The sequence below is a fragment of the Mytilus galloprovincialis genome, chromosome 14 (assembly GCF_965363235.1).
Source record: "Mytilus galloprovincialis chromosome 14, xbMytGall1.hap1.1, whole genome shotgun sequence".
Classification (NCBI taxonomy): Eukaryota; Metazoa; Mollusca; class Bivalvia; order Mytilida; family Mytilidae; genus Mytilus; species Mytilus galloprovincialis.
Genome location: NC_134851.1, coordinates 32839932 through 32862468, shown reverse-complemented (window position 1 = coordinate 32862468; position 22537 = coordinate 32839932). Strand labels below are relative to the sequence as shown.

At 31.5% G+C, this 22537-nt stretch overlaps 1 protein-coding gene and 1 long non-coding RNA gene across 2 annotated transcripts; one reads left to right on the top strand and one right to left on the bottom strand.

Moving 5' to 3' along the window:
- Window positions 1-498: 498 nt before the first annotated feature.
- LOC143058374 (uncharacterized) lies at window positions 499-18679 on the bottom strand. Its single transcript, XM_076231874.1, has 3 exons — window positions 18567-18679; window positions 10207-10439; window positions 499-3918 (listed from the first exon to the last, which is right to left on the bottom strand). The coding sequence occupies exons 1-3, from the start codon at window positions 18643-18645 to the stop codon at window positions 637-639; spliced, it is 3594 nt and encodes a 1197-aa protein (XP_076087989.1). The 5' UTR covers window positions 18646-18679; the 3' UTR covers window positions 499-636.
- A 564-nt stretch (window positions 18680-19243) lies between these two features.
- LOC143058375 (uncharacterized) lies at window positions 19244-20696 on the top strand. The gene is made up of 2 exons (XR_012973034.1): window positions 19244-19587; window positions 20456-20696. It is a non-coding gene; the product is annotated as an uncharacterized LOC143058375 (long non-coding RNA).
- The last annotated feature ends 1841 nt before the right edge of the window (window positions 20697-22537 follow it).

Genomic DNA, 22537 nt, shown 5'->3' with positions numbered 1-22537 from the left:
ATAGCATACTTTATTTAAAAAATGTTAAGGGTGCTACTTAAGAACCTGCCATATTTTAATACACATGAATATATATGATGTATAACATTGACATTTACTGATAAACTTATAAACATTAGTTTGCTAATTTCCTATCAGCATTTTTTTTCTTTATCACCTGTTAAAGGGTCAGACCTTTGTTAAACATCATATCAATTTTGATGAAATGTAAATATTAAATAAAGTCTGTCCTAAAGTATGATGACATATATTTGAACAAAACACAAATTTCTTCAAAATTTGAGTAGAAAAACTTTGTATTTAAATGCTTAAATTTTGCCAATGTGGTACCAATCCATTCCTTCTCTCTTCTAATTCAAAATGTAAATATTTTGTTTAATCTTTTAAAAAGCGAGTTTTAATAAAAGAGAATTTTATACTTGATCAAATCAACATAATCAAGAAACATAATGTTCAAGCATGAATAAATCTTTTAAATAAAATGTTAATTTTGGCTAATAATTTTTCATGTAAACTGCTTTTTGAGTGGGTAGTGGGTAGATAGGCAAATTCAAACAATCTTAATACAATTTTTGGCCCAAGTCACCTTTAACATTCTAATAAAGTACATTCTTTTAACTATTTTTTATGTTGGTTTTAATCACTGTGAGTAGTTCCCTCATTCTCATCTGACTCAACATCTGAATATCTCCTCTTATATTGACTTACTGGAGAAATGTTATGCATCTGGTATGCATCTTCAACCACAACATTCGGTCTTCTCTCTTGAGACAATAAATCAAAATTGGAATGAAAAGATTTATCTAAATTGGAATGAAATGATTCGTCTAAGTTGGAATGAAAAGATTCGTCTAAATGGGAATGAAAAGATTCATTAAAAGTGTCTTCTTCATCCTCTTCAGATTGACTTTCATTCATGTCATTATGGGTTTCGGAAGGTGTAAATTGGTATGTGTAAGGATCGTCATCCTCTTGTTTTGAATCATGACTTCCAACAGCCTTAAATGACTCTGAATTATACTGAGCTGAGTATGAACCAAGCAGTTCCTGTGATGATAATCTCTGATCAATTAAAGGAGGCATTTTACTAACTGGTAACTGGTGATACTGACATTCAATTGTCTCCCTTTCCATAGACTGACAATATGTTGCCTCCCTTTTCATAGATTGACAATTGGTTGCCTCCCTTTCCATTGGTTTATATTCAGTCTGATTTGGGATTGAATTATACAAAGGGGAATAACTCTCCAAATTTTGTGATGATGGACTTCTATTTTCAACTATGTGCATCATGACGGGATTAATTTGAGGAGAGTAAGCACTATCTGTTTCTTCCGTATCCTTACTCAAAGACGTTGAACGGACATCAGTGCTATAAATAGATTCATCATCACTTACGGAATCATTGAAACTACGATTCTGGTTCCACATTTCAGAAACATTACCATGCGAAAGAAAAGAACTGCCATTGTTCATATAATCTATTGAATTTTCCTTTGATTTGACCTCTAGGTCAGGTGTTTTGTCCATCATTTGTGTCGCTCTATTTCCCATCTGTGCATACAACGATAAAAGAGCATTTTTTTCACTGTAGTCTTGAGGAAGATCGGAATAGGATTTAGTAACATCAGGCTCTATTAAATCTGATGGATATAATGCTGCTTTGTTTTTATGATAATATAACTGTGATAACTCACTAATTTTAGTTTGATCATACTGTTCACGAAAAATAACTTCTTCAGTAACCTTTTCACTTGGAATAGTTCTTTCCCCTGAGCTAGATTCTGTCAAAGTAGGCATTTTCCTTGTGGAATAATCTATTCCCACCGAATTTTCTGATCTTTCATTGTCAGTTGCCTCATTTTGTCTCACTTGCTGAGCATGTTTCATCAATAGATCCATGTATTGACTTCTAGAAGGCCAAAAATTGTCTTCATGATGAGAATGTCGAGCGTCTGTAATTCCAAGATTTTTGTTGGTATTTGACAAATCCAATGAATTTTCTGAATTGACTATATTATTATTAGAATCAAGTTCATTGTTTATTGAACATGGTAGGACACCCAATGACTTTGGTGCTTCAATTGGTCTAAAGCAATACTGACTGTCTTCTGTTAATGGCTTTCTAACCCGAACTACATCTTTTTTGGTCCAAGGATACACGTTTCCACTAACCTGCGTCAAATGGTCATTTTCAATACTTTCTCTAGAGTGCTCTTCAGAAGTTCTGGCACATCTAACAGAACTTTGGTCATTTTCATGAGTCATCATTGGCCGAATAGTTGAATTATCTGTGTGAGCTTGGTACATTTGTCCTGTATCAAATTTTGAACCTAACTTAACATTTTGATCTATTGATGTACTGTTTTGTCTTTCAATAGGTAACTGTTGGTTCATTGCTTTTAATGCTGCCGTTATCGGTAGATTTGATGCTGCTAGTGTCGATAGATTTGAAGCAGCTATCGTCTGTAGATTAGATGTTGGTATTAATGTCGGTAGATCTGAAGCTGCTATTGTCGGTAGTTTTGGTGCTGCTTTTGTAGATAAATTTGCTGCTGCTGGTGTTGGTAGTTTTGATGCCACTGTTGTTGGCCATGGTTTACTGCCAATTGCCTCTGCAAAAGTTAACTGCTTCACAACTCCAGTGTTATTCATATGACATTTCATATTGGGTAAAGCAGTTTGATTGTCCTTTTTGTTCATATTTTTGTCAATATTAAACCTACTTTTTAACAACTCAGCTTCTTGACTCATCTCCAAATTGGGTTGTGTCGGAACAATCCAATTGTGATTTACAGGCATTCTTGATTCCTGTCTTTGGAAACCTGTTTTCATTATATTATTTTTATTATTTTCTGTACCTCCTACATGTCCAACAGGGCTTGGATCTGAAATATTCCTTTGACTGACTACAGGAACACCAGCCGCTGATCCAAATGTGTTGTTTGCATTGTTCGAGCCTCTGATTGGCTGTGATTGACATGTGACAGAACTCTGTAACAATACCTGCTGCTGATAAGCCATCAACCAGCTGCTCCATGGTACATTTAATGTGTTATTATTCATATTCACCACATTTGACCAGTTGGCTGTTGGATTTGTTGGATTGAGCTGAAGTTGTGCGGACTGATACCACTGGTAATTATTTGGTACAGTGTATGGCGTCATAAAACTTAAGTTGTTTCCGCTGGCTGCATAATATTGGAGAATTGATTGATAAAGATCAACACTTGGGGATCGGAAGTTCTGGATTCCTGTTGGATGAAATGAAGAGCCTCCAGGTCTCAACATTCCAGTTAGGGGAAAACCAAACTGAGAGGTGTTCATGCTTTGTCCGGGGACTGTTAGTGGAGGAGTTATTGTTCTTTGATAATTATCAATAGGAGTCCATGTGCTTTGGTAATTTTCACCTGAATTTATTTCACTTTTCACTTTTGTTTGATACTCTGCATTTTTAGGTGTTTGAAAAACTGGACTATTATTTCTCACAAAATTAGAATTGACAAATGGGTAAACAAAATTGTCATTGGCTACGTTAAATGGTCTGACATATGCCTTCTGATGGACAGGTCTTTTACCTGGTGACTGTGATACAGTTGCTGAAGCGTTTGGTCTCACTGTATGAGAAGCGACAGACAATCGTGGATGATAAAATACATTTGAATATGTCTCTTGACTCTCACTATTCAGAAATGTGGTCTTGTCAGTATTGCTCTGCATATTAATTGGTGTGGTATAAAAGCTGCCAGGTGCATTACCTTTAACAGTTGACAAAGATTGAGGAAGAGTTATGGGACTTGATGATGCAGTTGTCATCCCTGAAGGCTGTTGCAATGTTTGTAACATGGATTCTTGCAATTGTTGTTGCTGTTTTTTGTACATTCTTTTCAGTCGTGCTCTGCGATTTTGAAACCAATTCTAAAAAAAAAATGTATAATAGTTTTTAAAGCAAAGTAGTTATTGCCCTTTATATTAATCATCATGATTATGTGCAAGATATTACTAATCACTATTTTTAATGAGGCTAAGAAATAAAGTCGGGCTTCTCACTGGTCAATACATAAGTGCAGGTTTTATTATTACTCAAATCTGTAGAATTCATTTAAGGTTTAAATATATAATATGTTTTTCTTTTTTAACATAAAATCACATTCACTATCAATTGTAGTTATTGACCTGTAACTGAAAGTAAGAATCACTCCTCTGACAAACATGCCTTGTTGATATTCATTAAACAATATGAAATAGGCTGTTTCCAAAAAATAGTTAGAATTCAATCTAGTGTACTCAAGTAAGCTAGCTAGTGCACATGTAAAAAATGTCTCCAAAAATCTTAAAGGGGCACTAGCTGCCAAATTCATATTCACTGATTTGACTCAAATTCTCATATTCTGTTTATAACAATGTAAAAACATTTTTCCAAACTATCAAAAGTATAAAATAAACAATTTACAGGACATGGTCTCAATAAGATGTAGCTTCGTTTTGTGTGAATTTTAGCCAAGACGCCATCTAATTAACTATCAAGTTGACCTTCTATGACCATATAAGCGATGTAAACATAAACATAGATATAAATAGATTAAGCAACTCGTGGAATTGGGGTTTTGTAGGTCTGTTAAATTTTGTATTGTAGATTAAAAAATTATGTTTATCGTCGTTTTTATCTTTATAAGAATGATTTTGTGTAGATCAAATCAGTTAATCAAATTATTTACCTAGTTTCACTTTCATGTTGACATTCTTTTCCTTTAAATACCCGTTCACGAAAGAATGCATGCGTTATTCCATCTCTTTCTACAGGGTTAAATTGGAGTTCACATGAATACGGATTTAATGAGGTCGAATTATTCAGTTGCAAGTGAATAATTCAATTTCAATGTTTATTAGCTTAATTTGACAAAATTGAACCATTGATAAAAGTAAATTATTATTTCACTATTTCACTTTCATTAAAGATTGAACAAAAAAAATCATACTTTTAATTTTTTATATATCTCGTAGCTAGTGCCCCTTTAATTATCAATTAAAAACCTGTCACTCTAAAATGACAAAAAGATTTTTTTTACAGCCAAGGCTCAGGTTTATTTTAAATAATTTTCCTTTATAAATCTTTAAAAGGAAGATTAAAAATTAGCAAAAAACTGAGCAAAGTAAAAATGTCAGATTTTCTTTTTTCCTTTTCAAGTTTGAATTATCTCCCCTTATCAGTCTTTTCCTTAATTCTACTTTTTAACAACACCTTAAATACTGAAGTTGTTTTTTTGTCAATACATGATAAACAATATCTTAACTTGTTTGCTATTAACTTGTTTGCTATCTTATTATCTATAATCTCAAGAAATAAACAAAGAAATCTACTGTAAAACTAAACAGACATGAAGTAACTGCCATATAGTTCACTCCCTGGAGACTTGGAAATTAACAGATTTTTGAGGATTATCAGACAAATGAGGTATTTATAATTCAAGAAATTACACTTTTAGAATAATAAACATACCCTGCCACATTATTTATGTATGTGTCCAGTGATATTGTTTGCCTTAAATAAGTGGAGAATAAAGGCTTTTTCCCCTGGAGAAGAATCCCAATTTGAAAAAAAAAATGGCTTAAAATTATTCCCAAAAAGACAACTTTTTTCCCAAACAGTGCAGTCTTAGTAGTAATAGTGCATGCATACAAACTAAGAAGAGATTCATTTATACATTTTTCATGCATAAAATGACTATATGTGCAAATTTGAGGGTCTATTTATGTATCATCACTGACAAAAAGGGGTGTTATTTCAAAGCAGGCTTTGACTCTTGAAAGGGGGTCTGTAAATTGAAGTTGCAGTCAAATTCATGGTTAATTCTAAATTTCCCAATTTGATGAAAATTGCGCATATTTTCCCAATAAAAAAGGGTAGAGGTAGTTCTGAAAAAAGCCAACAATATCACTGGTGTCTGTGCCAAGTCAGGATCGAGCCTGTAATTCAGTCGTTTGTTTATGTGTTACATATTTGTTTTTCGTTCATTATTTTATTTAAAATAAGGCCGTTAGTTTTCTCGTTTGAATTGATTTATCGGGGCCTTTTAAAGCTGACTATGCGTAATGGGCTGTGCTCATTGATGAAGGCCATACAGTGACCTGTAATTGTTAATGTCTGTGTCATTTTGGTCTATTGTGGACAGTTGTCTCATTGGCAATCATACCACATCTTCTTTTTTATATGTAAGACAACTATTAATGACAGATAATTAATTCTCTATTAAACAAGTTACATTTTGTTGATATTAATAAGAGTGTACAGTCTATTTAAGTACAATGTAGTTTAAATAAATCACTAGCCAAAATCTTATTTGATTTAATTTTAGTTTTAAGTATATACTATAATTAATCATGCACTTATTATGGTGTTAAAATTATCAGAATCAATATCTGTGCTTAAAAATCAAATGACCAGTCATGTCAGGTGATGACCATGAACTGAATCTGGGATAATGACATTAAGATCATTAAGGAGGTTCGAGTGAACAAAATTTCAGCTAAATTCTAAACATTCTTTTTTTCATTAAAATTTGTATTTATTACACTATTAGTTGTAACTATGTTACATATATGGTTCAAAAATCAACCCAAAAAAAATGATTCTTATTTGCCAAGATGACTTTTAAAAAAAATGTTTATATTATGAAAAAGCTCCAAATTATCTCCCTTTGGTGCAAAAATGACATTTTTTGTTATGAAAATTGAAGTATCTTTTTTTAACTAATCAGTGACCTACACTTTTTTTCAAATAAGCTGTACATACTAAACAATTGTAAAGTTTAAGCGATTTCTGTGATTAGTTCTTTTTTATTTGGATATTACCTCTATTTCTCCTATTAGTTCAACAGAAAAAAGTACCTCAAAACAAAAATGCATGCTTCTTTAGAAGGCAGATTGTGAGCTTAAATAAACGGTGATCCCATTTTTTAATTTTATTGCCCCCTTAAGTGACTTATCTCTATTTTCTTAAAATAAAATACTTTATTTACTCCCCCTTTTTCTCCACTATTTTAACACCTACAAACAGCTAAAACATCATAAAAATTATATAAGGACACCAACCTATATATAAGAGGCAGGCCTCTACAATAACTTTTTTTTCAACTTGTCCTGTAGGACAAGCACATACCAAAATTTACTTGTCCGAATGAAATGGTTACTTGTCCAAAAATTTTCTATTAAAAATAACCTTTTTTACATTTTTAGTTGATTAAAGGAACAAAACGAATTTAAACAATATAACAGAATTTGATCTTTTCAAAAATATGAGTCAAGTACAACTGCGAAACACAGGAATTAGGTTATAGTTTCCATCAATGCTAGTCTCATCAGACTCTTAATCATGAGGCACCATCTGATAGGCCTGTACACTCATTGGATTTGTACTGTTTATTTAAAAAAAAAAAAAAAAAGTTTATTCAAATGCAATCAATAAAAAGAAGATAAGCCATCATAAGGTCTGATTGCCAATGAGACAATTCTCTGCAAAAGACCAAATGACACAGAAATTAACAACTATAGGTCACCATATTGCAAGTAATGTTTTTTTTCTACTTATGATCAAATATGATTTTGTGAATTTTATGGTAAATAAAAAAAAAATATTTTTGTGAAAAAATTACTGGTATGGTATTTATTATAAGGAACAGAATAAGGTAGCAAAATGAGGTACAGATTTGTCCTGGTCCCAAAATGTCTCCTGCCTTGTCAAACTGTCTATCAATCATGTCTACTAAATATGTCTCCTACGGTGCCAAACTGTCTCTTAAACAATTGGAGCTGAATCTTTCCAGGTGACAAACTGTCCTGTAAAGTTACCTTATCTACAAAGGCATCATTGATTCTGATCAGTAAGACTGTTTTCTGAGAATAGTATACCTTTTACCTGTTAAAAAGTACCTGACAAAGAACCAGTTAAAAATTATCGATTGCAAGTAAACATGTTGAAGAAAACGGTTTTGCATTTGAATAAACAGAATACAGAACAGGGATGATTCCAGGTGTTTTCAAATGGGTCCCTTGAACATCAAATTGGGAATTTTTACCCCAATTGGGAATTTTTTATGCATACAATCTAAAACGAAATAATATCATTTTCCTGGCCTGTAAAAACGGAAAATGTATATTAAGTTTCACCTGTACACTGACTGAAGAAGTTATTGGATTCAGACCAGGGAAGTTGTAATACATGAATACCATTGCACATGATGCACTATCATCTTAACTTTGGTAAACAAGGCATATATACCAGCTAACATAAACCTATGGCATGCAGTTTAGCTATTTATTCGAATTTCAAATTATCTCAAATTATTTCATAGTATATAAGATATCTTACATAACATATAAGATTTTTATAAGATATCTCATTTAATATATGAGATATCTTATATAATTTAATTTTTTAAAGCTATCTCATATATTATATGAGATATCTTATATTATATGAGATATCTTATATATTTAATAAGATATCTTATAAATTTTAAAACTATAAGATATCTTAATAAATATATAAGATATCTTATAGATATCTCATTAAGTATATGAAATATCTTATAAATATTTTTTATACAAGATATCTTATATAGTTTATTGGATATCATCTTAAGAAAATTATATAAGATATATTATATGAATTATCTTATAATTTCTATACGATGTCTCTAATAATATATCTTATATGATATATAAGCTATCTTAAATAATCTTTTTTATAAGATATCTTATATAAATATATGTCTTATATAATAAAGAGATATCTAATATCGATTATAAGATATATTATATAGTATATAAGATATCTTATATATAGTTTATAATATATATCATATAGTTTATAAGATATCTGATAAAGAAAACTATATGAGATATCTTATAAACTATAAAAGATATCTCATAAATTTTATAACATATCTCATGAACTATGTAAGATATCTTATAAACTTTATAAGATATCTTACAAACTATATAAGATATCTTACAAACTATATAAGATATCTAATGAACTATTATATAAGATATCTTATAAAGTTTATGAGATATCTTGAAGTTAGAATGAATAGCAAAACGGCATGCCATATTAACCACTGAAAAAAATCATCCATTGGGTATTTTTTCAACAGATCATCTTTATAAACTTACCTTGATTCAAATGGATTTCAAATTGAACAAGCCAATTGTCGAATTCAGAAAAGCAATTACAAAAGGTTATATACTTAATTGATAAGATATTTAAAGCAATTGACCAGTGAACTTTAGAATTATTTGGATCATTTTTATATCTTTTGAAACAGTTCCATAATGATGACATCGTATTTCAGGGGGGGTACTGGGGCTCTTTTCAAAAATGCTCAAACTTTTGTCTTTTGAGGAAATAGAGCAAAATATAAAATAATTTCTTTTACAAAACAAGTTTTAATCAAGTTACATAATCAGCTCTGCTGGGCAATCTGGTTTTATAAGATCAGGGCCCATTAAAATTTATTCATCAATGTTGTATCAAAATTTGAATTTATTCTTTGCAGAGGTCTGCTTTAAGCATGTTTTTGATCAACCTGCAGAGCGATCCACTTTTGCGAATTCAAATACTCCCATAACATTTTATTCAATTGAATCCGGCTGCTAAAATTGTTTACCACAAGTTGACATAATTAAATCTTTGTTAATAAAAGGCGATCGTAGTCAGCATTCTTATCCGGATTTTACTACGTTTTGACGACAAACTATGACAAATTATAGGTGCTGTAATCGAAGTCTGAAACTTTTCCGGGAATACCGATTTTTATTTTATTTTCCTGAATTGGGAATTTATATTCACAAACATTTTTTTGGGGCCGCTGGCAGATTTAAGGGCCGCTAAGCGGCCCTAAACTATATAGTGGAATCATCCCTGCAGAAACATGTCAAATTAATATTTGTTTTCTTGTTTTTGTTTATAATAAAATACTTTGTTCATCAAAGTTGGATTAAATTTATTTTCTGCAGAATAATTGTACTTGTCCCAACGGACAAGCTTGATCCAGCTTTTACTTGTCCGACCTTTTTTCCCTCTGGTACCGGACAATCGGACAAGCGTTATTGTCGAGGCCTGAGAGGTTATTTGACAATTTAATGTGGGTATTCCTATCTAAAGATCCAACTGTGCTGATCATTTTGCTCTAAAATAATCCTTACCCTCACTCGATCTTCTGGTAGATTTAACCTCAATGCAATGGCTTCTAATTTCTTCTTGCAAGGATAATTTGAGATGATAAATACTTGTTCAAGGAACTCCACTTGTTCAGCGGAGTAGTTAGTTTTTTTTCTTCTTTTTGGCATGGAGTAATAGCCCGAATCTTGAACATCACAGACTTTAACAGGAATGTTTGGAATATGTGATGGCTGGTGCAACTGCATATTTCTGGGTGCTAAAAAAAAATAATTTATATATATGTATGTAATGACATACAAACAATATATCAATAAATTAAGTGTCAGCAACATGGCAAAACTCAATTAACGAGGAGTTTACTTTTAAAAGATTAAAGACATGATGGCTTATTTGCATATCTTGTCTTGCTAGGCCATTACTTTTATCATATAATCATTATAATTGTCAAATTTATTTCCTATTTTTCAGGTGAAATACTTTTATAGAAAATTATCTGGGTTGATTTTTTCTCGTTGTTCAAGGTTGTTCAGTTGCCTGTAATTACTTGTATTTACTTATAATTACATTAGAGGTATGTTTCATTATAATACGTTATTCTGATTGGCCAACTGCACATCACGTGTTATTCCTTAAGCAGTTGTATCACACAATAAAACTTATCATTCATGATGACACGAGGTCCCATAATAAAGTGCACAGGTAAATTAAATAAAAACTTGATGTAAATTGTGTTTTCATGATCCTAGCTAAAAAATGTAATTATAAGGGAGCTACCATTTGATTTTTATGGGGGGGCTAGGATGAAAAATTTGTCCTGCATTTTTTTTTTAGCTGTAATCTCTGTCCTACCTTTTTATTTTTCACTCTGTTCGGTCCTGCCTTTTTTTTTTTAGTTTATCCTGACTTTTTTTTTTTGCAAGTGTCTTATCCTGCCTTTTTTTTCGAATTTCATCCTAGCCCCCCATAAAAATCAAATGGTAGCTCCCTAAGTATTGAATGCTTCTTTTTGTAACTTCATAGGGTTGTAAAAGAGTTGACCGTGGGCATATTTTTAGAATGAAGCGCTTCCACGCTTCATACAAAATGTACTTCGGTCAACGCTTTTACACCCCAATAAAGTTACAAAAAGAAGCATTCAATTCTTAAATATGAAATTTGGTGGAAAGTTGTTTAGTTGACTATCTACCGCATCTTTTATTAATTTTTATATTTATCATGTTTATATTTTTAATTTTTGCTATTTACCATAAGACCCACTTGCTTTTACATAGCGTTTTAATTTAAAAAAAAGTTAAGGACAAAATGCAACAACACATATGGTAAGTGATGGCCCCTGTGAGGAGGTATACTGAATCAATGTAAAAGTTGATGTGTGTTTGAATTTGACTTAAAAACACATAAGAATTTTCAATACATAATATCAAATCATATATTAAGCATAAAGGAAGCATAAAAAAGTTATTGGTCAAAGAGCTTAATTCAGGCTGAAAATCAATGAAATTAGTGCAAAATTATGAGGTTTATTGAAAATCCATATTTTTGTGTGAATAGAAATAAAAGAATTTAAACTAATCAGTAGAATCTTAAATTCAAATGTGAGCTCTTATACTGTGAAAACAAAAATTAAAATTGGGGTCACCGGGTGAGTGAGGCACACTTTTTCTAAAATTTACTGTACATTCCTTTTTAAATCAATTTATGGATTATCTCCCCTTATGTAAATAATTTAAGTTCAAAAATAACGAAACAAACAAAAAACTATTCAGTTGCTTTAAATGATACACTGGTATTTTCAAAACTGACTTGATAAAAAAAAAAAAATTACACAAGAAACACTGATAATGGAAATAAAAAGCAGAGATGGATTTATCAAGTTTTAATACATACAAACTACTTGTTGGTGTATATTAACTACATATAAGAGTTAAAATTGCCAGAATTTTTTGAATTGTCTAGAGTAAGGGGTTCAATATATCGCAGGGGGTCAAAATACCATGGCTAAGTAAAATTTTCAAAATATCTTTTCCAGCAAGTTAAATACATACAAACTACTTATTTGTGTATTCTTACTACATAAAAGAGCTTGAATTGCTAGAATTTCTGAAATTAAAGGCCTATAGTAGGGGGTTCAATATACCGCAGGGGGGGTCAAAATACCATGGCAAAGTAAAATTTTTAAAATTACTTTTCCAGCAAGTTTAATACATACAAACTGCTTATTTGGGTATATTAACTACATATAAGAGTTAAAATTGCCAAAAAAATTTGAATTGTCTAGAGTAAGGGGTTCAATATATCGTAGGGGGTCAAAATACCATGGCAAAGTAAAATTTTCAAAATATCTTTTCCAGCAAGTTAAATACATACAAACTACTTATTTGTGTATTCTAACTACATAAAAGAGTTCGAATTGCCGGAATTTCTGAAATTAAAGGCCTATAGTAGGGTTTCAATATACCGCAGGGGGGTCAAAATACCATGGCAAAGTAAAATTTTCAAAATAACTTTTCAAGCAAGTTTAAAACATACAAACTGCTTATTTGTGTATTCTAACTATATAAAAAAGTTAGAATTGCCAGAATTTTTTTAATTAAAGGTCTAGAGTAAGGGGTTCAATATACGGCAGGGGGGTCAAAATACCATGGCAAAGTAATTTTTTCAAAATATCTTTTCCATCAAGTTTAATACATACAAACTACTTGTTGGTGTATATTAACTACATATAAGAGTTAAAATTGCCAGAATTTTTTGAATTGTCTAGAGTAAGGGGTTCAATATATCGCAGGGGGTCAAAATACCATGGCTAAGTAAAATTTTCAAAATATCTTTTCCAGCAAGTTAAATACATACAAACTACTTATTTGTGTATTCTTACTACATAAAAGAGCTTGAATTGCTAGAATTTCTGAAATTAAAGGCCTATAGTAGGGGGTTCAATATACCGCAGGGGGGTCAAAATACCATGGCAAAGTAAAATTTTTAAAATTACTTTTCCAGCAAGTTTAATACATACAAACTGCTTATTTGTGTATATTAACTACATATTTATTACTCCAATAAGTAGTTTGTATGTATTTAATATACTGGAAAAGATATTTTGATAATTTTACTTAGCCATGGTATTTTGACCCCCCTTCGGTATATTGAACCCCCTACTATAGACCTTGAATTTCAAAAATTCAAGCTATTCTAACTCCTTAACATAGTTATAATACTCCAATAAGTAGTTTGTATATATTAAATATACTGGAAAAGATATTTTGAAAATTTTACTTAGCCATGGTATTTTGACCCCCCTGCCGTATATTGAACCCCCTACTATAGACCTTGAATTTCAAAAATTCAAGCTATTCTAACTCCTTAACATAGTTATAATACTCCAATAAGTAGTTTGTATGTATTTAATATTCTAGAAAAGATATTTTGAAAATTTTACTTAGCCATGGTATTTTGACCCCCCTGCAGTATATTGAACCCCCTACTATAGACCTTGAATTTCAAAAATTCAAGCTATTCTAACTCCTTAACATAGCTATAATCCTCCAATAAGTAGTTTGTATGTATTTAATATACTGGAAAAGATATTTTGAAAATTTTACTTAGCCATGGTATTTTGAACCCCCTGCGGTATATTGAACCCCCTACTATAGGCCTTGAATTTCAAAAATTCAAGCTATTCTAACTCCTTAACATAGTTATATTACTCCAATAAGTAGTTTGTATGTATTTAATATACTGGAAAAGATAATTTGAAAATTTTACTTAGCCATGGTATTTTGACCCCCCTGCGGTATATTGAACCCCCTACTATAGACCTTGAATTTCAAAAATTCAAGCTATTCTAACTCCTTAACATAGTTATAAGACTCCAATAAGTAGTTTGTATGTATTTAATATACTGGAAAAGATATTTTGAAAATTTTACTTAGCCATTGTATTTTGACCCCCCTGCGGTATATTGAACCCCCTACTATAGACCTTGAATTTCAAAAATTCAAGCTATTCTAAATCCTTAACATAGTTATATTACTCCAATAAGTAGTTTGTATGTATTTAATATACTGGAAAAGATAATTTGAAAATTTTACTTAGCCATGGTATTTTGACCCCCCTGCGGTATATTGAACCCCCTACTATAGACCTTGAATTTAAAAAATTCAAGCTATTCTAACTCCTTAACATAGTTATAATACTCCAATAAGTAGTTTGTATGTATATAATATACTGGAAAAGATATTTTGAAAATTTTACTTAGCCATGGTATTTTGAACCCCCTGCGGTATATTGAACCCCCTACTATAGACCGTGAATTTCAAAAATTCAAGCTATTCTAACTCCTTAACATAGTTATAATACTCCAATAAGTAGTTTGTATGTATTTAATATTCTAGAAAAGATATTTTGAAAATTTTACTTAGCCATGGTATTTTGACCCCCCTGCGGTATATTGAACCCCCTACTATAGACCGTGAATTTCAAAAATTCAAGCTATTCTAACTCCTTAACATAGTTATAATACTCCAATAAGTAGTTTGTATGTATTTAATATTCTAGAAAAGATATTTTGAAAATTTTACTTAGCCATGGTATTTTGACCCCCCTGCGGTATATTGAACCCCCTACTATAGACCTTGAATTTCAAAAATTCAAGCTATTCTAAGTCCTTAACATAGTTATAATACTCCAATAAGTGGTTTGTATGTGTTAAACATGCTGGAAAAGATATTTTGAAAATTTTGCTTAGCCATGGTATTTTGACCCCCCTGCGGTATATTGAACCCCCTACTTAAAACCACAAATAAAAAAAAAATGATAGCCAATAAATTGTAAATTAGATTATCTGCAATACTATTTTTCAAAAACAGGGGGGTTCAATATACCGTAGGGGGGTTCAAAATACCATATGTGAAAAATGACCCCGGGGTCAAAATACCATGCGGTATAATGACCCCGGGGTCATTTTACCGCATGGTATTTTGACCCCGGGTTCACTTTTTAGGGGGTTCAAAATACCATATGACACCGGGCCCCCTTTTTGGGAAAAAAATTGGTTGCTTATATAGGGAATCACTGAAGCGTGACTGGAGCGGGCCCCCTCTTAGCGCAGTCAGTGGGCCCCCACTTATGAAAATTTCTAAATCCACCAGTGAAAAGGTCAGATGAACCCTGTCAGAGCAACATGAACGCAAGCAATCATTCTGTACAAATAAAACATCCAAAAATATCCATATTTTTACTTGTCATGCTTGTAGCATATTTTCTAGAATTGACATTATGTCCTATACTCTTTATATTAAAACAATTTCAACACAAATTATACCTATTTAAAGTAAAATACTTTGGGTCATCAACTTTCAAGCTTTTAAAAGAGTTAACAAAAAATATTGAAAAGTTTTGACAGCAGTTTAATAATGAAATTTCTTTTGATACAGTATGTAAATGTTAGTAATTTAGTGACACATATATTTATTTTACTATGTTTAACTACTCCTTACAAAGTACACCATTATACATCTTATTGTATTCCACATTAGCTGAAAAACTATATTCCCATTAGGGATCAACCATTTAACTTCAAAAAGAGGAGGTGGTGTATGATTTGTCCAGTCAGAATTGGTTTTTGCAGTGCTCTATTAAGCGCCAATTTATTTTTTTAGTTTTATATGCAGGGGTGTGGAAATATTTGTTGTGAGCACTTGTCCCCGGGCAAGTGAAACCTAAAATGTTACTTGTCCAGAAAACAATTTACTTGCCCTGCCGGATGATCCCAATAAATATTGAAGTATTTCTTGTTAGCTAATATATGATTCTTACTTAGCACTGTTGTGCATCACAAACAAATGAAATATATTTGTTTATATGTGTAAAAAATTAGGAAAGTAGGAAATGGGTTGACATCAATGGGACAGAAACCCAACAGCAATCCAACCAATGAAATGACATGTAAAGGACAATTTTGCAGCAGTTTTTGAATAAAAATTGTAGCCAGTAGGTACATATACTAAATTTGAGGACAGTGATTGAAGAAATGTAAACTAAATAATAGATAAACTATTGATTTTGTGGTGTTTCTCTGAACTGACACACTTGGTTTTTTTTCTTGATTATTTATTATTGTCTTGACGGCAATTAATGCATCCCTTTTATTTTCCACTGGACAACAAATAATGTTGTCAATGACCTTTCATCTATAAATAAGACTTCATCTATAAATAAGACAAAAACTTAAATTATTTATTTTCCGAATTTCAATAGATCTCAATTGATAGCCAGGGGCAAACTGATATCCACGATGTCTGATATTCTCGCTTCCGTTTTTTTTAAATACTTTGTGTCCTCCATTTGCATTTAAGGTTTTCTACTCGACTCAGGACTCTTTTTGTCTTGCTTGTCCACATTTTTATTAAGTATTTATCAATCTGAATCTCGATACAAAATTTAAAGAAATGACACTTCCGGTAAATGATGGATAAAACCTAATCGACGATCCCGGGTCAATGGACAAAGCCAATGCAATATAACGCGACTCGGGTTCGCATACTTATTTTTATTTATTGTGGTAATCGATCTATTTCCGGTATCATGTAATATTTATCGTCATGGACAATTTACTTGCTGAACATTGGATTCTTTTACATAAATTAAACATCTTTATATGTTTTGAAATTAATTTTATGTTTTTGTTGGATTTGAACTTTGTCTTGTATATTTTTTTACTTGTCCACGGGCAACCAAGACAAAAATAATTACTTGTCCGGTTGTTCAAATGTACAAGTCGGGCGAGTCGGGCATAGCATTTCCACACCCCTGATATGGCTATCAATCAAATATTATTTTCAAAATAAACCATATTTTGGTTGGTGAAAATCTGGATTCAGAATATTTTTGTTAAATGGCATGAGGAACAGAATATTTAAAAAAAAAAAAAAACATTCAAACCCACCCTACCCCTTTCCACATACATGTATATGCAAGTTGATTCACTTAGGCCAAATAAAATACTGAAAATTTTAATTTGCAAAATACTGCATGCTTAATTCATTATTGTGATTTTGCAGTTTCAGACTAAAATGCGATTTAAATTTTTGCGATAATGTGAAAATTTCCTGTTGAACTCGTATAAAAAAATTTCAAAATGCAAGTTCAAATTATTGCAATACACCTTATTGCTATTTAGTCCAATCCGAGAAAAACAGTCATTTACACAACTTCCTGTTTGGGTCATGCTGCCGAAAATAGAGGTCATCAGTAGTGAGCTGAGGGAGGAAAAACTTTAGAAAGCGACCATTAAATATACTGGTCAGTGGCGGATCCAGAAATTTTCATAAGTGGGGGCCCACTGACTGACCTAAGAGGGGGCCCGCTCCAGTCACGCTTCAATGATTCCCTATATAAGCAACCAAATTTTTTCCCAAAAAGGGGGGCCCGGGCCCCCTGGGCCCCCCTCTAAATCCGCCTCTGCTGGTTATAGTATGATCCACACTTTTTCGAAATTAAAATAGAAGTAAAAAATATTTTGGTTTTAAGTTTTTACGGTAGTTTAAACAGGTCTCATTAAAAAGTATCATGCATGGTGCATTGTTTAAACAGAGTCCCAGATAAGCTTCAACTGGATGAAAAAGTTGTGTAATTTTAGTACTTATCCTGAATGGAATAAATAGTGATTAGGTGTATTATAAACCTGTCACATTTTTTTACAATAATTAAAAATATCGCAATAATTTCTTAATTTACAGTAAATTATATGTGTGTTCCTTTTAACATTTTTGTAAAAAAAAAAAATAGGGTAGGTAGGAAGCCTTGAAGGGATTTTTTTTCATTTTACAATTTTTTTTTTACATGGAGTCTATGGGTGAGAAATTCTGACTTTAACAGAAAAATTACCATAAAACTTTAAGGTGGCCAGGCTATTCCTGAGGGTTTGGATGGGGTTAAATGATTAAAGAATAATGCCCTTAAAAAATGAAGATTAGAGAATAACAGGCCAAAAAAATTAAGATTAGAGAAAAAAGGGGTTAATTTTTTGAAGATTAGAGAAAAAAGGGGTTATTTTTTTTATTTAAAGATTAGAAAAAAAAGGTGTGAAAATTAAATGTTTACAGAATAACAGACCCCCATCCAGCCAGACCCTCATTCTTAAACTTAAAATATAGGGTAGGTTGGGAAATAGAATATACATGTATATTTATTAGTGTCACATAAAAATAGTTTACTAACAGTTGAAAGAAATGAAAATATTTTCAGCTGAAATTACTAGGACTAATTTTGTCTCAAGCAATACACAGGCATGACATTGCACGACAGGGTCAACTGGGAGTAAACTACTAAATAAACACATATCATACATGATGATGCTGTATTCGTGCAGGATTTATAAACCTACCGGTAACCTGTAGTTGGTTGTCATGTTCATTTTTGTTTGTATCAACCGTTCTGGTGTGTAAATTATCTCTGTCTGTCATACTCGTCGATAATAAACCAATTAATTAACATCAACCCAGTCAGCAGACTAACAGTGGGCCAACGTTGGCAAATGGTCGGCCCGTTGGTCGACCGTTGGTGTTGGCTTCACAACATTGGCCCAACGTTGGCAAATTGTCGGTCCGTTGGTCGCAAGTTTATGTTGGCTGCACAACATTGGCCCAACGTTGGCAAATTGTCGGTACATTGGTCGCACGTTGGTGTCGGCTGCACAACATTGGCCCAACGTTGGTCTGTTGTTGTAAATTCTTATTATTATCTCATGTTGGTTATAAATAATCGGGCAAATGTTGGCATTATGTTAGTAGCAACATAGGGCCGATATGAAATTTTGTTAATAGAATTGATTATATAATATTTTACGCTTTATTTCTCTTGGGAGGCGGATAATTTCGATTGCAGCAGGTTTTATGAAAAGTTAATGTTATACCGAAAGTGTTTATCAACTGAAATTACATTTACAACTCTATGTTGGGCCAATGCTGGCCCAACGTTGCATGATCATATATTATACTCTATATATAAGTCAGGTAAAATTAATACTGGAATATCATTACTGTTATAAAAAAAAAGGTATATCGTAAACATAGATTGCCTGGTTAAAAATTAAAATTTATTGCAATCATTATTTATAATAACTTTATTCATTAAACTTTGTGAAACATAATAATAGCAATTATATGCAGAGTGATATTTGATACAGCCAGTCTGTTAATTAAGCCCATTCTGATAAGGTTGACCATATGTTCGACAAATTTCAAAGATAGTTGCTATGGTAATTAAGTTTATAGGAAATCTGAATGTAATGGGATGGTCACTTTTGTGATTATTTCCTGTTGTGTATTTGTAAGAAAGCAGTGATACGAAGAAAACAAAACGAGAAAATCATGTCATCTGAGATTCAAAGAGAAAGATAGTAACATGTAAGTTGTAACTTTAAAAAATCTGATATATATATATATATATATATATATATATATATATATATATATATATATATATATATATACGATTCAGAATGACAAATACAATATGATTTTTTAATCTGAGGGATGTTGTTAAAAATCAAAACATATATTAATTTCTATCATTTTATAATGCTGATCTTGAAGTTTATACGTTTTGGGCGAAATATTTTCTAGATTTTAAATCATTTCAATCCTATTAATTATCATGAAATGTTTGCCACTGAACATTATAAGTATCTTCAAACAAATGGTAAATTATATAAATCTATAACCACAACATGTATGATCATTACTGAAGTTAATGGAATAACATTGCCTTAAGATGTACCTTATTTCGTAATGTTTCAAAAATGTGGTATAATGATTTCTACTTCATTAAAATATAAATAAAAATTTGTTAGTTTTATTGTATTTTTAAATCGCATGCAAACAGATACGATATATTTGTGAAACCTGATCATATACACACTTGAATGTGTAACAGTGTTTTTATATATCAAATATTTAACTGTTCATTAATACACATCTAAATTATTCTTTATATATCATGTATATTACGAATATATAAAACATGATACCGAATTCTGAAATAATAGTAATAAGGGTTTGTTCTACCCACAAATCCGTCTAATACTAATGAATTTCTGACCATTAGACAAATAACCAATATAAAAAAATGGTTATTTAAGATTTTATTTTGTATTAAATAGTGTTTAAACTATTTAGAATATACATTAATTTATATTACATATCTAGAAGGGAGATTACGCACGCATGCATTAGACAAATACGCAATTCAAGTTTACTTATAACTTTATTACAGAGTCGGTTAGAAAAAAAACATAGCTGTAAAGAGTCTTCGGATAAGGAGATAGATGATGCAGCTAAATATTGGCGGCGCTTAAGCCTTGACAGAGAAGGTGGCAAGAAACAGAGAAGGGAAAAAAGAATAACATATATAAATAATAATGACACTGTTGAAGTTCAAATTGAGGAGGACACTACTCGTGGTGACGACCAATGATATCAAATTTAAAATAAATAAAGTTTCATCTTCTGAATTATTTAATTTTCATTCTGGATCTGGAACCAAAACAAAAATTACATCTCGGAAAAAAACTATTTGTATGATCGCCTAACCATAAGCCATACGTCATTTGTTCTGTTAAAGAAATAAATGAAATTGATATGAAAAAAGAAGATGTGGTATGATTGCTAATGAGACAACTCTTTACAAGACACCAAATGACACAGAGTTTATCTGGTCGATTCATCAAACATTGCCAAAGAAATATCTTAGCGTCACACAATAAAATTAAAGAGGCAAAGTTCATGAAAAAAACAAGGACAGTAACAACAATGGGTAATACAAAAATACAGAATTGCTACCTTAAACTTTGGCAGTTTGGAATACAAAAAAAGATCAAATGTGCTCCGTAGTATTTATCATATACAGCTCCTCATGCAGCATCCATTGTAATTTGGTTGAAACAATAGACCAACGTATTGCCAACATAAAAATGAGAAATACCTACCTTGGACCAACATAGTGCCAACATAAGAAAAGATATTTCTACGTTGGTCCAACGTTGTGCCAACATGGATTTCGTTTTTCATACAATGGGCCAACGTTGGCTCTATGTATTGCATATAACCGTACAACGTTGGGCCAACATGAAGCCATCATGTTGGGCCAACGTAGGCCCACTTTGCACTTATACGTTGGGCCAACGTTAAAATACAACGATGGGCCAATGCAATGATATACGTTGTGCCAATGTTGGGCCAACATACTCATGTTGTCTGGGAAATGATAAATGATGGGGCACCTGCTGAAGCACGTGGTCAATTACCTCTCAATTAACCAATCGGATGACGATACTTTAATAACCTTATCTAGGTTACCGGACAGTAAATGCTTGCATTCCGTAATACTGTCATCTGCCAAATGTAATCTTTAATTTTTAAGGCCACTTTTTCTTTTTCTTTTTTAAATTTTCGCACTTTGTAAACAATGGTAAATTTTTATATAGTCTCTTTTTCCGTATAAATTTTATTCATAATCCAGCATCACATAAAAAAAGAAGGAAAGTTCCTCCATGACGATGCCCTTTATCTAGTGATCCCATGTTGCTTGTCTTTTATCTATTGGTCTATTGGTCTCATGTTTCATTTGAACTACAATGTATCTATGATAATCCATTTGTCCAGGTTTCAGGCCACGTCATCTATTGGTTTCATGTTTCCTTTGCCCTTATCTATTGGTCCCAAGTTTCATGTCTCTTTATATATAGTTAGTCAAGGATGCAGTTGCCTTTATCTCATATAGACACAGGATCCATGCGCCTACTTTTATTGGTCCTTGGTGACGGTCATATATACATTTTTGTACTTAATCTGTTAGAACGATGCATGTTTCATGCCCCTTTATCATGGGTCCAAGATTTTTTGTTCTGAGGTCATGTCAGTGTGCATAATTTATTTACCAAAAAATAAATAAATTCATTGATGCTCATTTAAAATTATTTATACTTTCATTTTTTATTCCTAACTCATTTGACGAAAAAAATATTTCTATCTAAAGAACTGGTGATGGAACATTTTTAATGATCAAATTTGAACCTTGATTTACATAATATAAGATAAGTTAAATTTTATTTTCCAAATTAGGTCCCCAGGGGGGCATATACACATAACATATATAATTGATACAACAGACAGTATAAAGTCATACAGGTATTATTTGTTAAATAAAAAAGTATTTAAGAGTTGCCTGAGATGTGGCAAACTTTTTTTTATTTTTTTAATTTTTTTCCCTCATTTGATTTTAGAATATTTTGCTGGAAATGTATACATATAAATGATTGTTTAGCTGTAACAGACACCAAAGGACGATGCTCTATAT